Source organism: Procambarus clarkii, chromosome 30, assembly GCF_040958095.1.
Source record: "Procambarus clarkii isolate CNS0578487 chromosome 30, FALCON_Pclarkii_2.0, whole genome shotgun sequence".
In the NCBI taxonomy this organism is placed as follows: Eukaryota; Metazoa; Arthropoda; class Malacostraca; order Decapoda; family Cambaridae; genus Procambarus; species Procambarus clarkii.
Window position 1 is genome coordinate 24,619,966 of NC_091179.1, and position 15,019 is coordinate 24,634,984.

Here is a 15,019-nt window from a genome sequence, read left to right on the forward strand (position 1 = left end):
GTTAAGAACTGGAGCTTGATGCAGCTTAGGGTAGTGAGACCACGTGGTACCCTAATACAACACAACACAACACTTAGGGGTACCCAAAACACTGGCAAATACTACCCCCAGGTCTCACCAAACTTTACTACCAGAGTAGGCACACTTACAACACAGAATATACTTAACTTAAGGTAAGGGAAATAAGTAAGAAGAAAGGTAGAAGGGGAGAAGCGCCAAGTCACCAGTCCAGTTGTTTACACCTCGAACGCCAGCAGAGAAGAACGCTTCCAGCGACCAGCTCAGGGCTCCCGCATTGTGGTGGTGCCGGGAGGAGCCTAATTGATTGTGCAGCTAAACACATTAAAAATCTTCCCCTATGCAACATATTGTTACTTTATTCGTTCTCAGGGTAGTTAATCTTATAACAATGTTATATTTAATCCACAACAAGCTCAAGAGTCTGAATGCTTGTGAGCAACAAGATTCGTCCTACGTTTGGCAGGGAAGATACGAACAAAAACACGTCGACTTGCGTCTTGCTAATCTAACGTTATCTTGAGTAGCTTATTTAGTTCACTTTGACCTCTGGTTTCCACTTGAGGAACCCAGGGTTGTAACACATACATACAAGAGATTTTACAAAAATTGATAGATTTATAGATAGAGCTAGTACATACAATGCCTAAAGCCACTATTACGCAAAGCGTTTCGGGCAGAAACGCTTTTTACCGGACAAACAGTCCAAGCAGCACTTAGTTCTAAAATACAACTGGAAAACTGCTGCTCATATAAATATAAAGAGCATGACCTACCAGGAACAGAGTACAGTATGTTCTGTGGTTGTTCTTCTCCACAGCTGTGGAACAGAATGTTAACAGCTGGTGTGTACATTAACAACTTGTCTTTATATAGGCCCAATTATGTTCAGTATCTTGGGCAAGTCTTATGGCTAGGAGAAGAGAAGACGTACAATGACGGTACAAATTAAATGTGCCATTATTGTAATTTTAAATTTTTATTTTATTTTAGTGTATTTAAAAGCCTCTTGAGTTTGGAAAACAATTATTAATCGATTGCAGTGCATAACTCATATTTATTTTATTTATTTATTTTATATATATATATATATATATATATATATATATATATATATATATATATATATATATATATGTATGTCGTACCTAGTAGCCAGAATGCACTTCTCGGCCTACTATGCAAGGCCCGATTTGCCTAATAAGCCAAGTTTTCCTGAATTAATATATTTTCTCTAATTTTTTTCTTATGAAATGATAAAGCTACCCGTTTCATTATGTTTGAGGTCAATTTTTTTTATTGGAGTTAAAATTAACGTAGATATATGACCGAACCTAAGCAACCCTACCTAACCTAACCTATCTTTATAGGTTAGGTTAGGTTAGGTAGGTTAGGTAGTCGAAAAACAATTAATTCATGAAAACTTGGCTTATTAGGTAAATCGGGCCTTGCATAGTAGGCTGAGAAGTGCGTTCTGGCTACTAGGTACGACATATATATATATATATATATATATATATGCAATTGACGATCACAAAACACTGATCATTTTATGCGGAAAATCCACAGAGAAATATGAAATGAGGTGAACGTTTCGGCTTTGTTAAAGCCTTTGTCAACACCAGACTGACTAAAAGTCTGTCTGTTGTTGACAAAGGCTTTAACAAAGCCGAAACGTTCACCTCATTTCATATTTCTCTGTGGATTTTCCGCATATATATATATATATATATATATATATGTCGTACCTAGTAGCCAGAACTCACTTCTCAGCCTACTATTCAAGGCCCGATTTGCCTAATAAGCCAAGTTTTCCTGAATTAATATATTTACTATAATTTTTTTCTTATGAAATGATAAAGCTACCCTTTTCACTATGTATGAGGTCATTTTTTTTTTATTGGAGTTAAAATTAACGTACATATATGACCGAACCTAACCAACCCTACCTAACCTAACCTAACCTATATATATAGGTAAGGTTAGGTTAGGTAGCCAAAAAAAGCTAGGTTAGGTTAGGTTAGGTAGGTTAGGTAGACGAAAAAACATTAATTCATGAAAACTTGGCTTTTTAGGCAAATCGGGCCTTGCATAGTAGGCTGAGAAGTGAGTTCTGGCTACTAGGTACGACATATATATATATATATATATATATATATATATATATATATATATATATATATATATATATATATATATATATATATATATATATATATATAAATATAAGAAGGTACACTGGATTTATGAGAATGTAAAAACATCAATGCTATGAATTCTCATAAATCCAATGTACCTTCTTTATATATATATATATATATATATATATATATATATATATATATATATATATATATATATATATATATATATATATATATATATATATATATATATATGTCGTACCTAATAGCCAGAACGCACTTCTCAGCCTACTATTCAAGGCCCGATTTGCCTAATAAGCCAAGTTTTCATGAATTAATGTTTTTCGTCTACCTAACCTACCTAACCTAACCTAACCTAGCTTTTTTTGGCTACCTAACCTAACCTTACCTATAAATATAGGTTAGGTTAGGTTAGGTAGGGTTGGTTAGGTTCGGTCATATATCTACGTTAATTTTAACTCCAATAAAAAAAAATTGACCTCATACATAGAGAAAAGGGTTGCTTTATCATTTCATAAGAAAAAAATTATAGTAAATATATTAATTCAGGAAAACTTGGCTTATTAGGCAAATCGGGCCTTGAATAGTAAGCTGAGAAGTGAGTTCTGGCTACTAGGTACGACATATATATATATATATATATATATATATATATATATATATATATATATATGTCGTACCTAGTAGCCAGAACGCACTTCTCAGCCTACTATGCAAGGCCCGATTTGCCTAATAGGCCAAGTTTTCATGAATTGTTTTTCGACTACCTAACCTACCTAACCTAACCTAACCTAACTTTTTCGGGTACCTAACCTAACCTAACCTATAAAGATAGGTTAGGTTAGGTTAGGTCGGGTTGGTTAGGTTCGGTCATATATCTAAGTTAATTTTAACTCCAATAAAAAAAAATTGACCTCATACATAATGAAATGGGTAGCTTTATCATTTCATAAGCAAAAAATTAGAGAAAATATATTAATTCAGGAAAACTTGGCTTATTATGCAAATCGGGCCTTGTATAGTAGGCCGAGAAGATATATATATATATGTCGTACCTAATAGCCAGAACGCACTTCTGAGCCTACTATGCAAGGCCCGATTTGCCTAATAAGCCAAGTTTTCATGAATTAATTGTTTTTCGACTACCTAACCTACCTAACCTAACCTAACCTAACTTTTTCTGCTACCTAACCTAACCTAACCTATAAAGATAGGTTAGGTTAGGTTAGGTAGGGTTGGTTAGGTTCGGTCATATATCTACGTTAATTTTAACTCCAATAAAAAAAAATTGACCTCATACATAGTGAAAAGGGTAGCTTTATCATTTCATAAGAAAAAAATTATAGTAAATATATTAATTCAGGAAAACTTGGCTTATTAGGCAAATCGGGCCTTGAATAGTAGGCTGAGAAGTGAGTTCTGGCTACTAGGTACGACATATATATATATATATATATATATATATATATATATATATATATATATATATATATATATATATATATATATATATATATATATATATATATATATATATATATATATATATATAAGAAGGTACATTGGATTTATGAGAATTTATAGCATTGATGTTTTTACATTCTTTCAAAGCAACTAACAGCATTTTGGGCAGGTCCTTAATCTGACAGATAATTTTAAGTATGAAATTTGTAGTAAAAATTGAAAAATATTAACAAGTACATTGTAGCATAATTTGAGGATTATTAATGGGTACATGTAGGAAAATTTGCATTCAACATAAGGACCATGATATAAGTTGATAGCAGTGATTGCAATAGTGGAGTGGCATGGTTTAGGCACATATATTGGGGGAGTGGGTAGCACAAGATACAGTGCAGGTTTGAAGCACTAGGTAGGAAACTATGAGGATGAAATTAGGTTCTTTTTGTTTCACTTTTGAATAAGGCATAAGTTGGCCAGCTTTTTAATATATTAGGGAGTGATTTCCATAGACTAAGTCCCTTTATTTGCATAGTGTTTACACAGATTTAGTTTGACTGCGGATATCAGAGATATTTATTTCTGGTGTGGTGATTATGGGTTCTATTACATCTGTCAAGGAAGAGTTTCAGATTAGGATTTGCATTTAGGAACAAGGTTTCGTACATGTAAATGGTACAAGAGAATGTGTGGAGTGAGTTTGTTTATCATGTTTAGGGATTTAAACAGAGGGGCTGTGTGTTGTCTAAAAACAGTTTGTTATTGGTCTGATAGCAGATTTTTGGTGGGTAATGATTGGCATCAGGTAGTTTGCAGTGGTTGAACCCCTTGCACAGATACCATAAGTAAGTTAGGGATAGTCGGTCGGTTAAATTTAAATCAAGACAGACAGTGGCATTGTAAGAGTGAAAACCTGCCGTATCTATAATCTTCCCATATTGCAGGGCACACCATTAAGACGCTGCTTGGGTAAACCTTCTGCAGTTGAAGTGTTGGCAGTGCCTCTCTCCAGTGAAGGAAGACAGAAAACTGAAGCCAAGTAAGCCATTGTTCATTATTTATGTTATAAATTCTTATTGGATCATTTACAGCTGTTTCTTTGTTAACATTTTTAGTTTTGAACTCCAATAGCTGAGTGTCAGACCAATTCTGCAGTTTGTTCACATGTTCTGGATGCAGCTTGATATTTTCTGTCATTCTCTCCCATGAGTAAGTCCTCATCTATCCTTTCTAGTTCTACGGTACTACATTTATTTTCCATTTCAGCAAAAGTGTTCTGTTACCAACGTGCCACTTTGAGTAAGCACAGGGAAGCTATTTCCTTCCAGAAATCAGGCATAAAATGGAATGAAATGTCCTTTTCTGGTAGGACATTTCAGTAGCACCTTATCCCCTCCCTGCCTTCCCATCGGAAATTTTAAGAGTTCAATACTGGCAGCTGGGCAGGCTAAGGCTGAAATTATTCATTTGATACCTGCTTGATGGGGTTCTGGGAGTTCTTCTACTCCCAAGCCCAGCCCGAGGCCAAGCTCGACTTGTGAGAGTTTGGTCCACCAGGCTGTTGCTTGGAGCGGCCCAAGAAATTGTAGAATTTGCAGAAATATGTTGTTTGGCTTGGTTTCATCTTCCTTATTTCTTTCAATGGTTTGTTTTATTTGACTTTCTGATTAGTTATACTATAGTTTGGGTAAATATCTGAACCCAAGTTCTTCTCACTTCGTAGAGAGAATCAGATTCTGGTTCTATCTTTCAAGGTCAGCATAGGTCTCATAGTCCTTACAAAATACTTTGGTTTAGCTGTTCCAACATGTAAGCACCAGGGAGCTAATGAAGGTCTTAACAGAAATTTTCTGTGGGGAGCTCCTTCGGCTCCCTGGAGCTGTCAGGCTAATATGCGATATATTAGACTAGGGCATTAGTCATTGGAGTTCTGCCTACCGGGGACCACGAGCCAGGACCTGGCCCCCCTTAGAGAGGCACAGGGAGCAATGCCCCTGGAAAACCTGTGGTTGGGGTTTTTCCTAATCCGTCATCGACCGAGGTTAGGCACCCAGAAAGGTAGGCATAACAAAACAAACCCCACATGAACAAATCCACAATTGCTATGATGAGGGGTTCGAACCTATGCACGGGATGTTCTAGCCAATACAAAACCACACATGGTAAGAACCCGACATTAGTCTAGTCAAAACTTCACATGGCAAGAAAATTGCAACTGAAAACCGAACAGAGAAACAGAACTCCCCCAAATCCCAAGGAAATAAGCAAACAAGCAAACGTCACACCTCACCACCACGTCGTTTGTCTGCGCAACCCTTCCCTTCCCGAGAGGGGAAGGGGGGAGCCCCGGACCTTCCATGCCAGCTGCTCAGCAACTAGTTCATTGGCTAATGCAATCTAGGGAGGTCGTCAACTCTGGCCTCAATTTCTTGGCAGTGTTTTGCCTTAGTGATGTTCTCTGCAACTTAGTGGTGTGGTGGTCAGGTATCATAAGAGTACCGGGGCTGCATGTGCTTAGGGGACAGCCTTCCCTAAGTGCCCTGTGAGTACTTTCCTTGAGTGTTAGGGTTACCCTCCCTGGTGCCTTTAGAACGTCATTTCCGTAGGGGTTTTTTGCTGTTCAGCATTTACCGCACCCTTGGGATCAGCTGAGGGTTTCATGGCCCTTGTTTAGCCTTGGATAGGGAGTGGTATTGTTGCTGGTTCGGGCATCAAGGTGTTGCCCAGCCAGCTTACCGATGCAGTGGCCGGTTCCTGTTTCCTCTGGGGCCGTTATACTTTTTTTTTTATTTTTTTTTATTTTTTTTTTTTTATTGTTCTTGGGAGGGAGGTCTGCCTTGTATGGCTATAGGACCACTTATATTGTTTTGGTGGCCCCAGCTAGGGCCCCGTGATTATATATGCCACAGGGGTTCAGTGTTTTGATCATCCCCTTGTTAGCTTTGGATCTAACCAGCTAGCCCGGGCTTCCTGTAGTAGTTAGCCTACGGGCCCTGGAAAGCCCTGTAGGGGCTCGATGAACCTATAGATGCATTTTCAGAGTTCCTGCTCACCTCGTGCGAGTTTGAAGATTGCTGTATGCCCCTTGTCTCAGAGTGACAGTCACCACTTTTGCCTCAGTCATGCTGCCTGTTGGGTCAACGACACCTTTGACCCGGAGTCTTGCGAGTCTTGTTCTGTTTGTTTTCCAATTTAGCCATTCTGATAACATTGATATTCGGGTTGAGACGGCAGCCACATTGCATGCTAGGTTTAGATTGCTGCAACGTGCTAGGTTGGTTGCCCACCCGGATGCCCTGAGGCTGCCCCGTTTTGGTTATAGGGACCAGGACTTAGGGCATTAGTCGCTTCCACTTTGGTTTTGTTTGCGCTCCCTGGTCCTTACCCTGTCATTTGTGTGTGTGGCTTTGGGTCACTTGTTGCAGCCAGTTGTCTCACCTTTGAGTTGAGAAGCATGTGGTGGCCGCCGCCTAGGTAAGTCCCTTTTTTCCTTATCTTTGGTTATGTAGCTCAAAGGAGCACAAGGGGCTCCCCACAGAAAACCAGCCTTGAATGTAATGTAACGTCATTTATTGGGTGAGCCCTGGAGGCTCCCTGGCACTCTCTCTCCCTCCGGTCAGCGGTTTTTGCATTGTTTTGATGCCTAGCCTCCGAACTGGAGTTGCCGAATTGTCAGTGTGGAGGGTCCTTGGCTCTCCCATCCCCTTCCAGGGGAGGTGTTGGCTATGCAACCAAGCTATACGACAGTGAGGTGTGAAGTTTGCTTGTTTCCTTGGGATTGGGGAAGGGGGGCTTCTCTGTTTGGTTTTGCCTGGAATTTTCTTTCCATGTGGGGTTTGTTTTGTTACGCCTATCTTTCTGGGTGCCTAACCTCGGTCGATAGCAGATCAGGAAAACCCCCAACCACGGGGTTTTTCCAGGAGCCACTGCTCCCTGTGCCTCTCTGAGGGCCAGGTTCTGGCTCATGGTCCCTGGTAGGCAGAATTCCATTAACTAATGCCCAAGTATATCGTAAATTAGCCCAATAGTGCCAGGATGCCTCTGGGGCTCACCCAGAAAATGGCGTTTCATTACATTTAATGCTGGCTTTTTGTTTTGTTAAATTCAACTTTTGTTTTCTGGGGGTGGGGGAGCCCCTTTGGCTCCCCGGAGCTATCCAGGCTGATATGTAACTATTAGTTTTCTGGCATCAAAGTGCATTGAGTTCTTGCCTACCGAGGACCACGAGCCAAAACCTGGGCCCCCCCCCCTCAGAAAGGCACGAGGAGCAATGGCCTATAGAAATCCCGATGTGGTTGGAAGCATTCCATGTCTGCCACTGACCGGGTCTGGCACCCAGATTGCTATCGAAAGCCAAACAAGTGGACAGAACTCCCCAAATGAAATACTAGCAAACTAGCATGATGTCATCGCTTTGCCGTGCCACCGTCTGCACCACCTCCCCCTCCCCGGGAGGGGGAAGGGGAAGCCCCAGACCCTCGCGCTGGTGATCCAACCTGCAGTTCTTGGCTGATGTGATACTGGCTGGTCAGGTGCCTTTGGCTCCAGTTTTGTTTGTTACTGTGCCTTGTGGCGTGGTCTGTCTCTACAGGTGGTGCATGAGCCAGGAGTAATATTCTACAGTACTCAGGCTGCATGCGCCTGGGGTTTCCTTCCCTTGGTGCCCAGTAAGTACTGCCCTTGGGGCTTGGGGGCCACCTTCCACAAGTCACCTTGGAATCTACCTCTGCTGTGTCTTTTACTGCTCGGTACTTGGCCACCCTTGAAGTCGGCCAAGTCTTTTGGGGTCTTTTGTTTTTGTTTTCCTTGCAGGTGGAAGGGGGGGGGTCCTGCCTTTGGTTGGTTGCCCCCTGTTTCTTTTAAGGTCCTTCTCTTATATACAAGTGTTTTGGTGGTACCGCCTGCTTGACCCCCCCCCATGAATGGACATGTCTCGGGGGTTCAGCTTTTGAAGTTTCCTTGGTAGTTTTTGGCGCTGGTTCGCAGTACCCAGCCTGGGTGTCCCTTGGCGTGTTACCAAGGCTAAGGGCCCTGGGAAACCCCGTGGGGGCTCTGTGGTTCGATGGATGTGACCCTCAAGTCCCCCCCCTTGCTTCATGCAAGATTGTTAGTTGCTCTGTCTTCTTGTCTCAGGGTGTCATTCACTAGTTGTGCCTCTGCTATGCTGCCTGTGTGGTCGGTGGTTCTTTTGACTCGGAGTCGTGCGACGTTATTGTTGTTGGTGCGTGCTCAGTTCACCCTAAGGGTGAACTGGACCCATGCTGCAGGCACCCTGTCACCCTGCACCCATGCTCTGAGGGTGCAGGCAGCAGCTGTGTGGCATGCTATCTTGAGGTTATCTTGAGTTGATTTCGGGGCTTTAGTGTCCCCGCGGCCCGGTCCTTGACCAGGCCTCTACCCCCAGGAAGCAGCCCGTGACAGCTGACTAACACCCAGGTACCTATTTACTGCTAGGTAACAGGGGCATTCAGGGTGAAAGAAACTTTGCCCATTTGTTTCTGCCTCGTGCGGGAATCGAACCTGCGTCACAGAATTACGAGTCCTGAGCGCTATCCACCAGGCTACGAGGCCCCATAGGTTCCGGTTGCTGCAACATGACAGGTTGGTTGCTTCCCCAGATGCCCTGAGACTGCCCCGTTGCGGTTTTAGGGACCCGTCTTTGGGGGTGGCGGTCGCTTCGCTTTTGGTACCTTCCGCCCTTCCTTTCCCCTTCTGTTGTGCATCTGGGCCCCCTCTCTCTGGTTCCAGCTCCGGCCCTTCCACAGGTTCAGAGGTGGGGGCAGGGTCTAGTTGGTATTGAAACTTGGGTGGTTTCGGGGGTATCCCCTTCTCCTGCCGATGCATATGGGTCTGACCAGTGGGCCCTCATCCTTAGTGTTTTTTCGGCTGTCCTGGCTTTTTCTTGAGTTCGGGGCTTTGGGCTTGGCTCGACTTTGGGTCCTCGGTGTGGGGTTCCCAGGGCGGGGGAGGGTTTGACTTAGGGGGGGGGGGCCATGGGCCCTGTTGAACTCCGCCTGGGTTTTTGTACCCTCAGGGCGTGGCTTGGTGCTACATGGAGAGGTGTTTTTTTTCGCTCCTTCTTGTACGAATTAGTTTTGGCATCTACCCCTCCTCGGGTTCTGTTCTGTAATCCTGTGGGTTCCTCGGGGTCGTCTTTCCAAAGGTTTTTGGCTTCCCGCATCCCGTCCCATGTTGTGCGGGTAGTCCTTGCAGCTTACCTCCTGCTTGACCCAAAGGGGGTATCCCCTTCTCCTGCCGATGCATATGGGTCTGACCAGTGGGCCCTCATCCTTAGTGTTTTTTTCGACTGTCGTGGTTGTGCAGGTAGTCCTTGCAGCTTACCTCCTGCTTGACCCAGATTATGCTTTCGTGTTGGATTCGCGTTCCTTTGTGTACGGATCTTCGTGTCCATCCTGGGTTTGTTATGAAGTTATGGAGTCGTCTTGGTTAGCAGACTGCTTACTCTTCTCGTTAGAGGCTTGGCACACATTCTGTCAGTCCCGCATGCTTGGTTGGTAGGGGGGCTCTGACGGTGTTGCAGGTTTTCCTGGGGGGCAACTTTGAGCATCTCAATACATGTTTGTTCGCCCCTGCCCTTCCGCGGGATGTTGATGTGATGCAGCTTCCTGTGCGGGTTCCTTCGTTTGGCTGCCTTGGTCGCGAAGGCTTTGTGTACACGTGGCCTGCTGGCTTCGGCTCTGCATTTCTTCTCCCTCCTTGCGCTGTCCTTGGATTGGCTTGAGTTGGTTGTGGTAGAGCGTGGGGCCGTCTCTAGGTCCGGTGCATTGTCCTCGGCGGTGCATCCGTCGTCCGCATTGTTGAAGCTGTTTGGGGCGCTCCTGCGGGATGTGGTTTCACATTTTTTTGCTTCTCGCCTTGCGTGTCGGCAGGCAGTGCTTGCTTCATTCATGGAATCCGCTTGGGACCCTGGCTCTTCGCTTGTCTTCCCCATTTTTCTACTGTAGTTTGCTGTGAATGCGGTTGTGCAGTATCTGCAGGCAGCTTCGGCTAGTTGCTGTCCTGTGTCTGTCTGGTTAGTTCTCCGGGGGGCTCATGTGGGGGAGGGGAGGGAAACCTTCTCGGAAGGGTCGTGCCTGGGCTTGGGGTTCTTCCCGTCGTGGTAGGTCAGTGGTGTTGGATTCAGGGCAGCGCAACCTTCGATCCCGTCTTATTTTGGTCGGCACGGGGATCGCCCTGTGCGCCGCTTAGGTTCTCAAAAGGTGCATTGGCCCTTTTGCGTTTCATCGCATTGATGGGGTGATGGAGGGGAGGCTCACTCTGTTCTCTCGCACCTGGTCCCATGATTTGTGGGCCTTTCAGGTCGTTTCGTTCAGCCTGTGGTGGCGTTGGGTGGCTTCTACTCCTTCGGGGGTTTGGGGCTGGTGGGGCGGGCCTCTTCTCCTGCACTCTGTCGCGTTGTCTCGGAGTGGGTTTGCTTGTACGTAATTGAAACGACCTCATCTCTTAGGTGGGTTCCCCACCTGTTTCCGGTCCCATAACAAGCCTGCGTGGACCTCCGGTTCATTCTAAACTTGTCTGTACCTGTGGGTTTATTGCACCTCCTTTTGTATGACTACTCTGTCCCAGGTCCATCTTCTGTTGGAGCTGTAATTACCTAAGTGATTATTAGGTAATTACAGCTCCAACAGAAGATGGACCTGGGACAGAGTAGTCATACAAAAGGAGGTGCAATAAACCCAAAGCTGTGCAAAAAAAAAAAAGCAAAAAAGCTGTGCGCTTGGATGGTGTCCCTGGACCTCAAGGATGCTTATTGGCGCTTCCTGATTCATCCGAGGTTCGGGGACTGGCTTGGTTTTGTGGTGGGGGCATCAAAGATACCGTTTTTCGCTGCCGTTCATTCGGCTTGGATCAGGCGTCTCGTGTTTTCACACGCCTTGCTCGTAATTACCTAAGTGTAATTACCTAAGTGTAGTTACAGGATGAGAGCTACGCTCGTGGTGTCCCGTCTTCCCAGCACTCTTTGTCATATAACGCTTTGAAACTACTGACGGTCTTGGCCTCCACCACCTTCTCACTTAACTTGTTCCAACCGTCTACCACTCTATTTGCGAAGGTGAATTTTCTTATATTTCTTCGGCATCTGTGTTTAGCTAGTTTAAATCTATGACCTCTTGTTCTTGAAGTTCCAGGTCTCAGGAAGTCTTCCCTGTCGATTTTGTCAATTCCTGTTACTATTTTGTATGTAGTGATCATATCACCTCTTTTTCTTCTGTCTTCTAGTTTTGGCATATTTAATGCTTCTAACCTCTCCTCGTAGCTCTTGCCCTTCAGTTCTGGGAGCCACTTAGTAGCATGTCTTTGCACCTTTTCCAGTTTGTTGATGTGCTTCTTAAGATATGGGCACCACACAACAGCTGCATATTCTAGCTTTGGCCTAACAAAAGTCATGAACAATTTCTTTAGTATATCGCCATCCATGTATTTAAATGCAATTCTGAAGTTAGAAAGCATAGCATAGGCTCCTTGCACAATATTCTTTATGTGGTCCTCAGGTGATAGTTTTCTATCTAGAACCACTCCTAGATCTCTTTCTTTATCAGAATTCTTTAAAGATTTCTCACATAATATATAGGTTGTGTGGGGTCTATGTTCTCCTATTCCACATTCCATAACATGACATTTATTAACATTAAATTCCATTTGCCAAGTGGTGCTCCATATACTTATTTTGTCCAGGTCTTTTTGAAGGGCATGACAGTCATCTAAATTTCTTATCCTTCCTATTATCTTAGCATCATCAGCAAACATGTTCATATAATTCTGTATACCAACTGGTAGATCATTTATGTACACAATAAACATCACTGGGGCAAGAACTGAACCCTGTGGTACTCCACTTGTGACATTTCTCCATTCTGATACATTGCCTCTGATTACTGCCCTCATTTTTCTATCAGTCAGAAAATTTTTCATCCATGATAGAAGCTTACCTGTCACCCCTCCAATATTTTCCAGTTTCCAGAACAACCTCTTATGTGGAACTCTGTCGAAAGCCTTTTTTAGGTCCAGATAGATGCAGTCAACCCAACCATCTCTTTCCTGTAATATCTCTGTGGCTCGATCATAGAAACTGAGTAAATTCGATACACAGGACCTTCCAGATCGAAAACCATACTGTCTGTCTGATATTATATCATTTCTCTCTAGGTGTTCTACCCATTTAGTTTTGATTAGTTTTTCCAATACTTTCACTATTACACTTGTCAATGATACAGGTCTATAATTGAGGGGGTCTTCCCTGCTGCCACTTTTGTAGATTGGAACTATGTTAGCCTGTTTCCACCCGTCTGCTACGATTCCTGTACACAGGGATGCCTGAAAGATCAGGTGAAGTGGAATGCTGAGCTCAGATGCACATTCTCTCAGAACCCATGGTGAAACGCCATCTGGGCCAGCTGCTTTGTTCTTACCGAGCTCCTTGAGCATTTTTTCCACTTCGTCTCTAGACACCTCTATGTGTTCTATGTTGTTCTCTGGAATTCTTATTGTATCTGGTTCCCTAAAGATTTCATTTTGTACAAACACACTTTGGAACTTTTCGTTTAGTGTTTCACACATTTCCTTTTCATCTTCCGTGAATGTATTTCCCATTTTCAACCTCTGAATATTATCCTTTACCTGCAATTTGTTGTTTATGAATTTATAGAATAGACCTGGTTCTGTTTTACATTTGTCCGCAATCCCTTCTTCAAAATTTCTTTCTGCCTCTCTCCTCACTGCCGTGTAGTTGTTTCTCGCATCTTTGTATCGCTGGTATGTTTGGGGGTTCGGCCTCTTCCTGTATTGATTCCATTTTTGTGTCTTTCGGTCTCTAGCCCTCTCGCAATTTCTATTGAACCAATCCTGTTTCCTAGTTCTGCATCTCTGTTTTGGTATAAATTTTTTTGTGCCTTTATCATATATTTCACAAAACTTGCCATACATCTCATTCACTTCCTTGCCTAGCATCAAGTCTGTCCAATTATACTCACTAAAAAAATTTCTAAGGTCACCATAATGTCCTCTCCTGAAGTCTGGTTTTTCAACTGCTTCAACCTCCTTATTTTCTTCCAGCTTATAACGCATTGCATACTTTATTCCCAAAAAGACATGGTCACTTTTACCCAAGGGAGGAAGGTACTGAATGTCAAATATCTCTTCCTCCTTCCTGGTAAATATCAAATCTAGCATGGAGGGAACGTCCCCTTCCCTCATCCTCGTAGCTTGTTTAACATGTTGATACAAGAATGTTTCCAGGATGAGGTCTACAAATTTACAGGTCCAAAAATCTTCTGTTTTAGCTTCATATGCTTCCCAGTCTATGGATTTCAAGTTGAAGTCACCGACTATCAACAGTCGTGATCTATCGTTATCCGCTCTCGCTATAATCTCTCTCATTATTGTTATAAGACCTTCACGTTTACTATCTAGCTCCTCCTTTGACCATGTGCTGCTTGGCGGTGGACTATATGCATTTATCATCATTAGTTTATCATCCTCATAGCAGATCTCTAGTGCTATTATGTCAACTTCTTGTGGATTGGCAGTCATTATTTCCTTCACCTTTAGGTGTTCTTTTACCAGCACAGCAACGCCACCGCCTTTCCTAATTTTTCTGTCCCGTCTCCAAATTGAGTAGCCCCTTGGGAATATGACCTCATTTAAAATTACATCTTCAAGTTTTGTCTCCGTGAGTGCAACAATGTCTGGTGTCTGCAGCTGTATTACATCACTTAACTTAACACTTAACAGTATCTTCGATCTCACTCCATCTATGTTGGTGTATGCAATCTTCAGGAACTTGTTCCCCCTCTCCTTATTCTTCACTCCCCCTCTCTCTATTATCGTGGTGACCTGCATGTGTCTGTTAGGTGTTCAGGTTCTGGCCTACCTCGATGACTGGCTGGTTTGGGCTCCCAGCCAGTCCGCATGTCTGCTTTCTCAGCTCACCGGGTGCCTGATGCACTGGCGGTATTCCTGTCTGGTTCCCTCTTGGGTTCGGTCTTGGTTGGGTCTTGTGAGGAACGCTCGGACCACTTCATTGTCTCTTCTTCCCTGCGGCTCTGCTTCGCATGTGTTCCCGCCTTCATCTGTTCCTGCACAGCACGGAGCGGGTGTTCGTGGCTGTTTGGATGTTGCTCCAGAAGATTTGGGTCGCTCGCGGGTCGATGATCTGGCTTCTTTGGACTGTTCCTCAGTGGTTCTTTGTCGGAACCAGGGGGGGTTACTTGCGGTTCTTTGCTTTTTTTTGGGACTGGTCGCTTCGGGTGAATATTCTGCTGAGTTCTCAGGGTTGGCTCTCCTGGCGGTTCATGTTCGGAGGTATCTGAGGTCCTGGCTTGCTGGGTCATACCAGGGGAGAGTTGTCCTTCTGG

At 43.7% G+C, this 15,019-nt stretch overlaps 1 protein-coding gene across 10 annotated transcripts in view; it reads left to right on the plus strand.

Moving 5' to 3' along the window:
* The window catches only part of LOC123765545 (uncharacterized), a 238,530-nt gene that overhangs the window by 149,498 nt on the left and 74,013 nt on the right, over nt 1-15,019 (plus strand). For all 10 annotated transcript variants that reach the window (XM_069334060.1, XM_069334059.1, XM_069334058.1 and 7 more), the window contains one exon: nt 4,589-4,683. In XM_069334060.1, the coding sequence (XP_069190161.1) occupies nt 4,589-4,683 (95 nt within the window). The remainder of the gene's footprint in view (nt 1-4,588; nt 4,684-15,019) is intronic.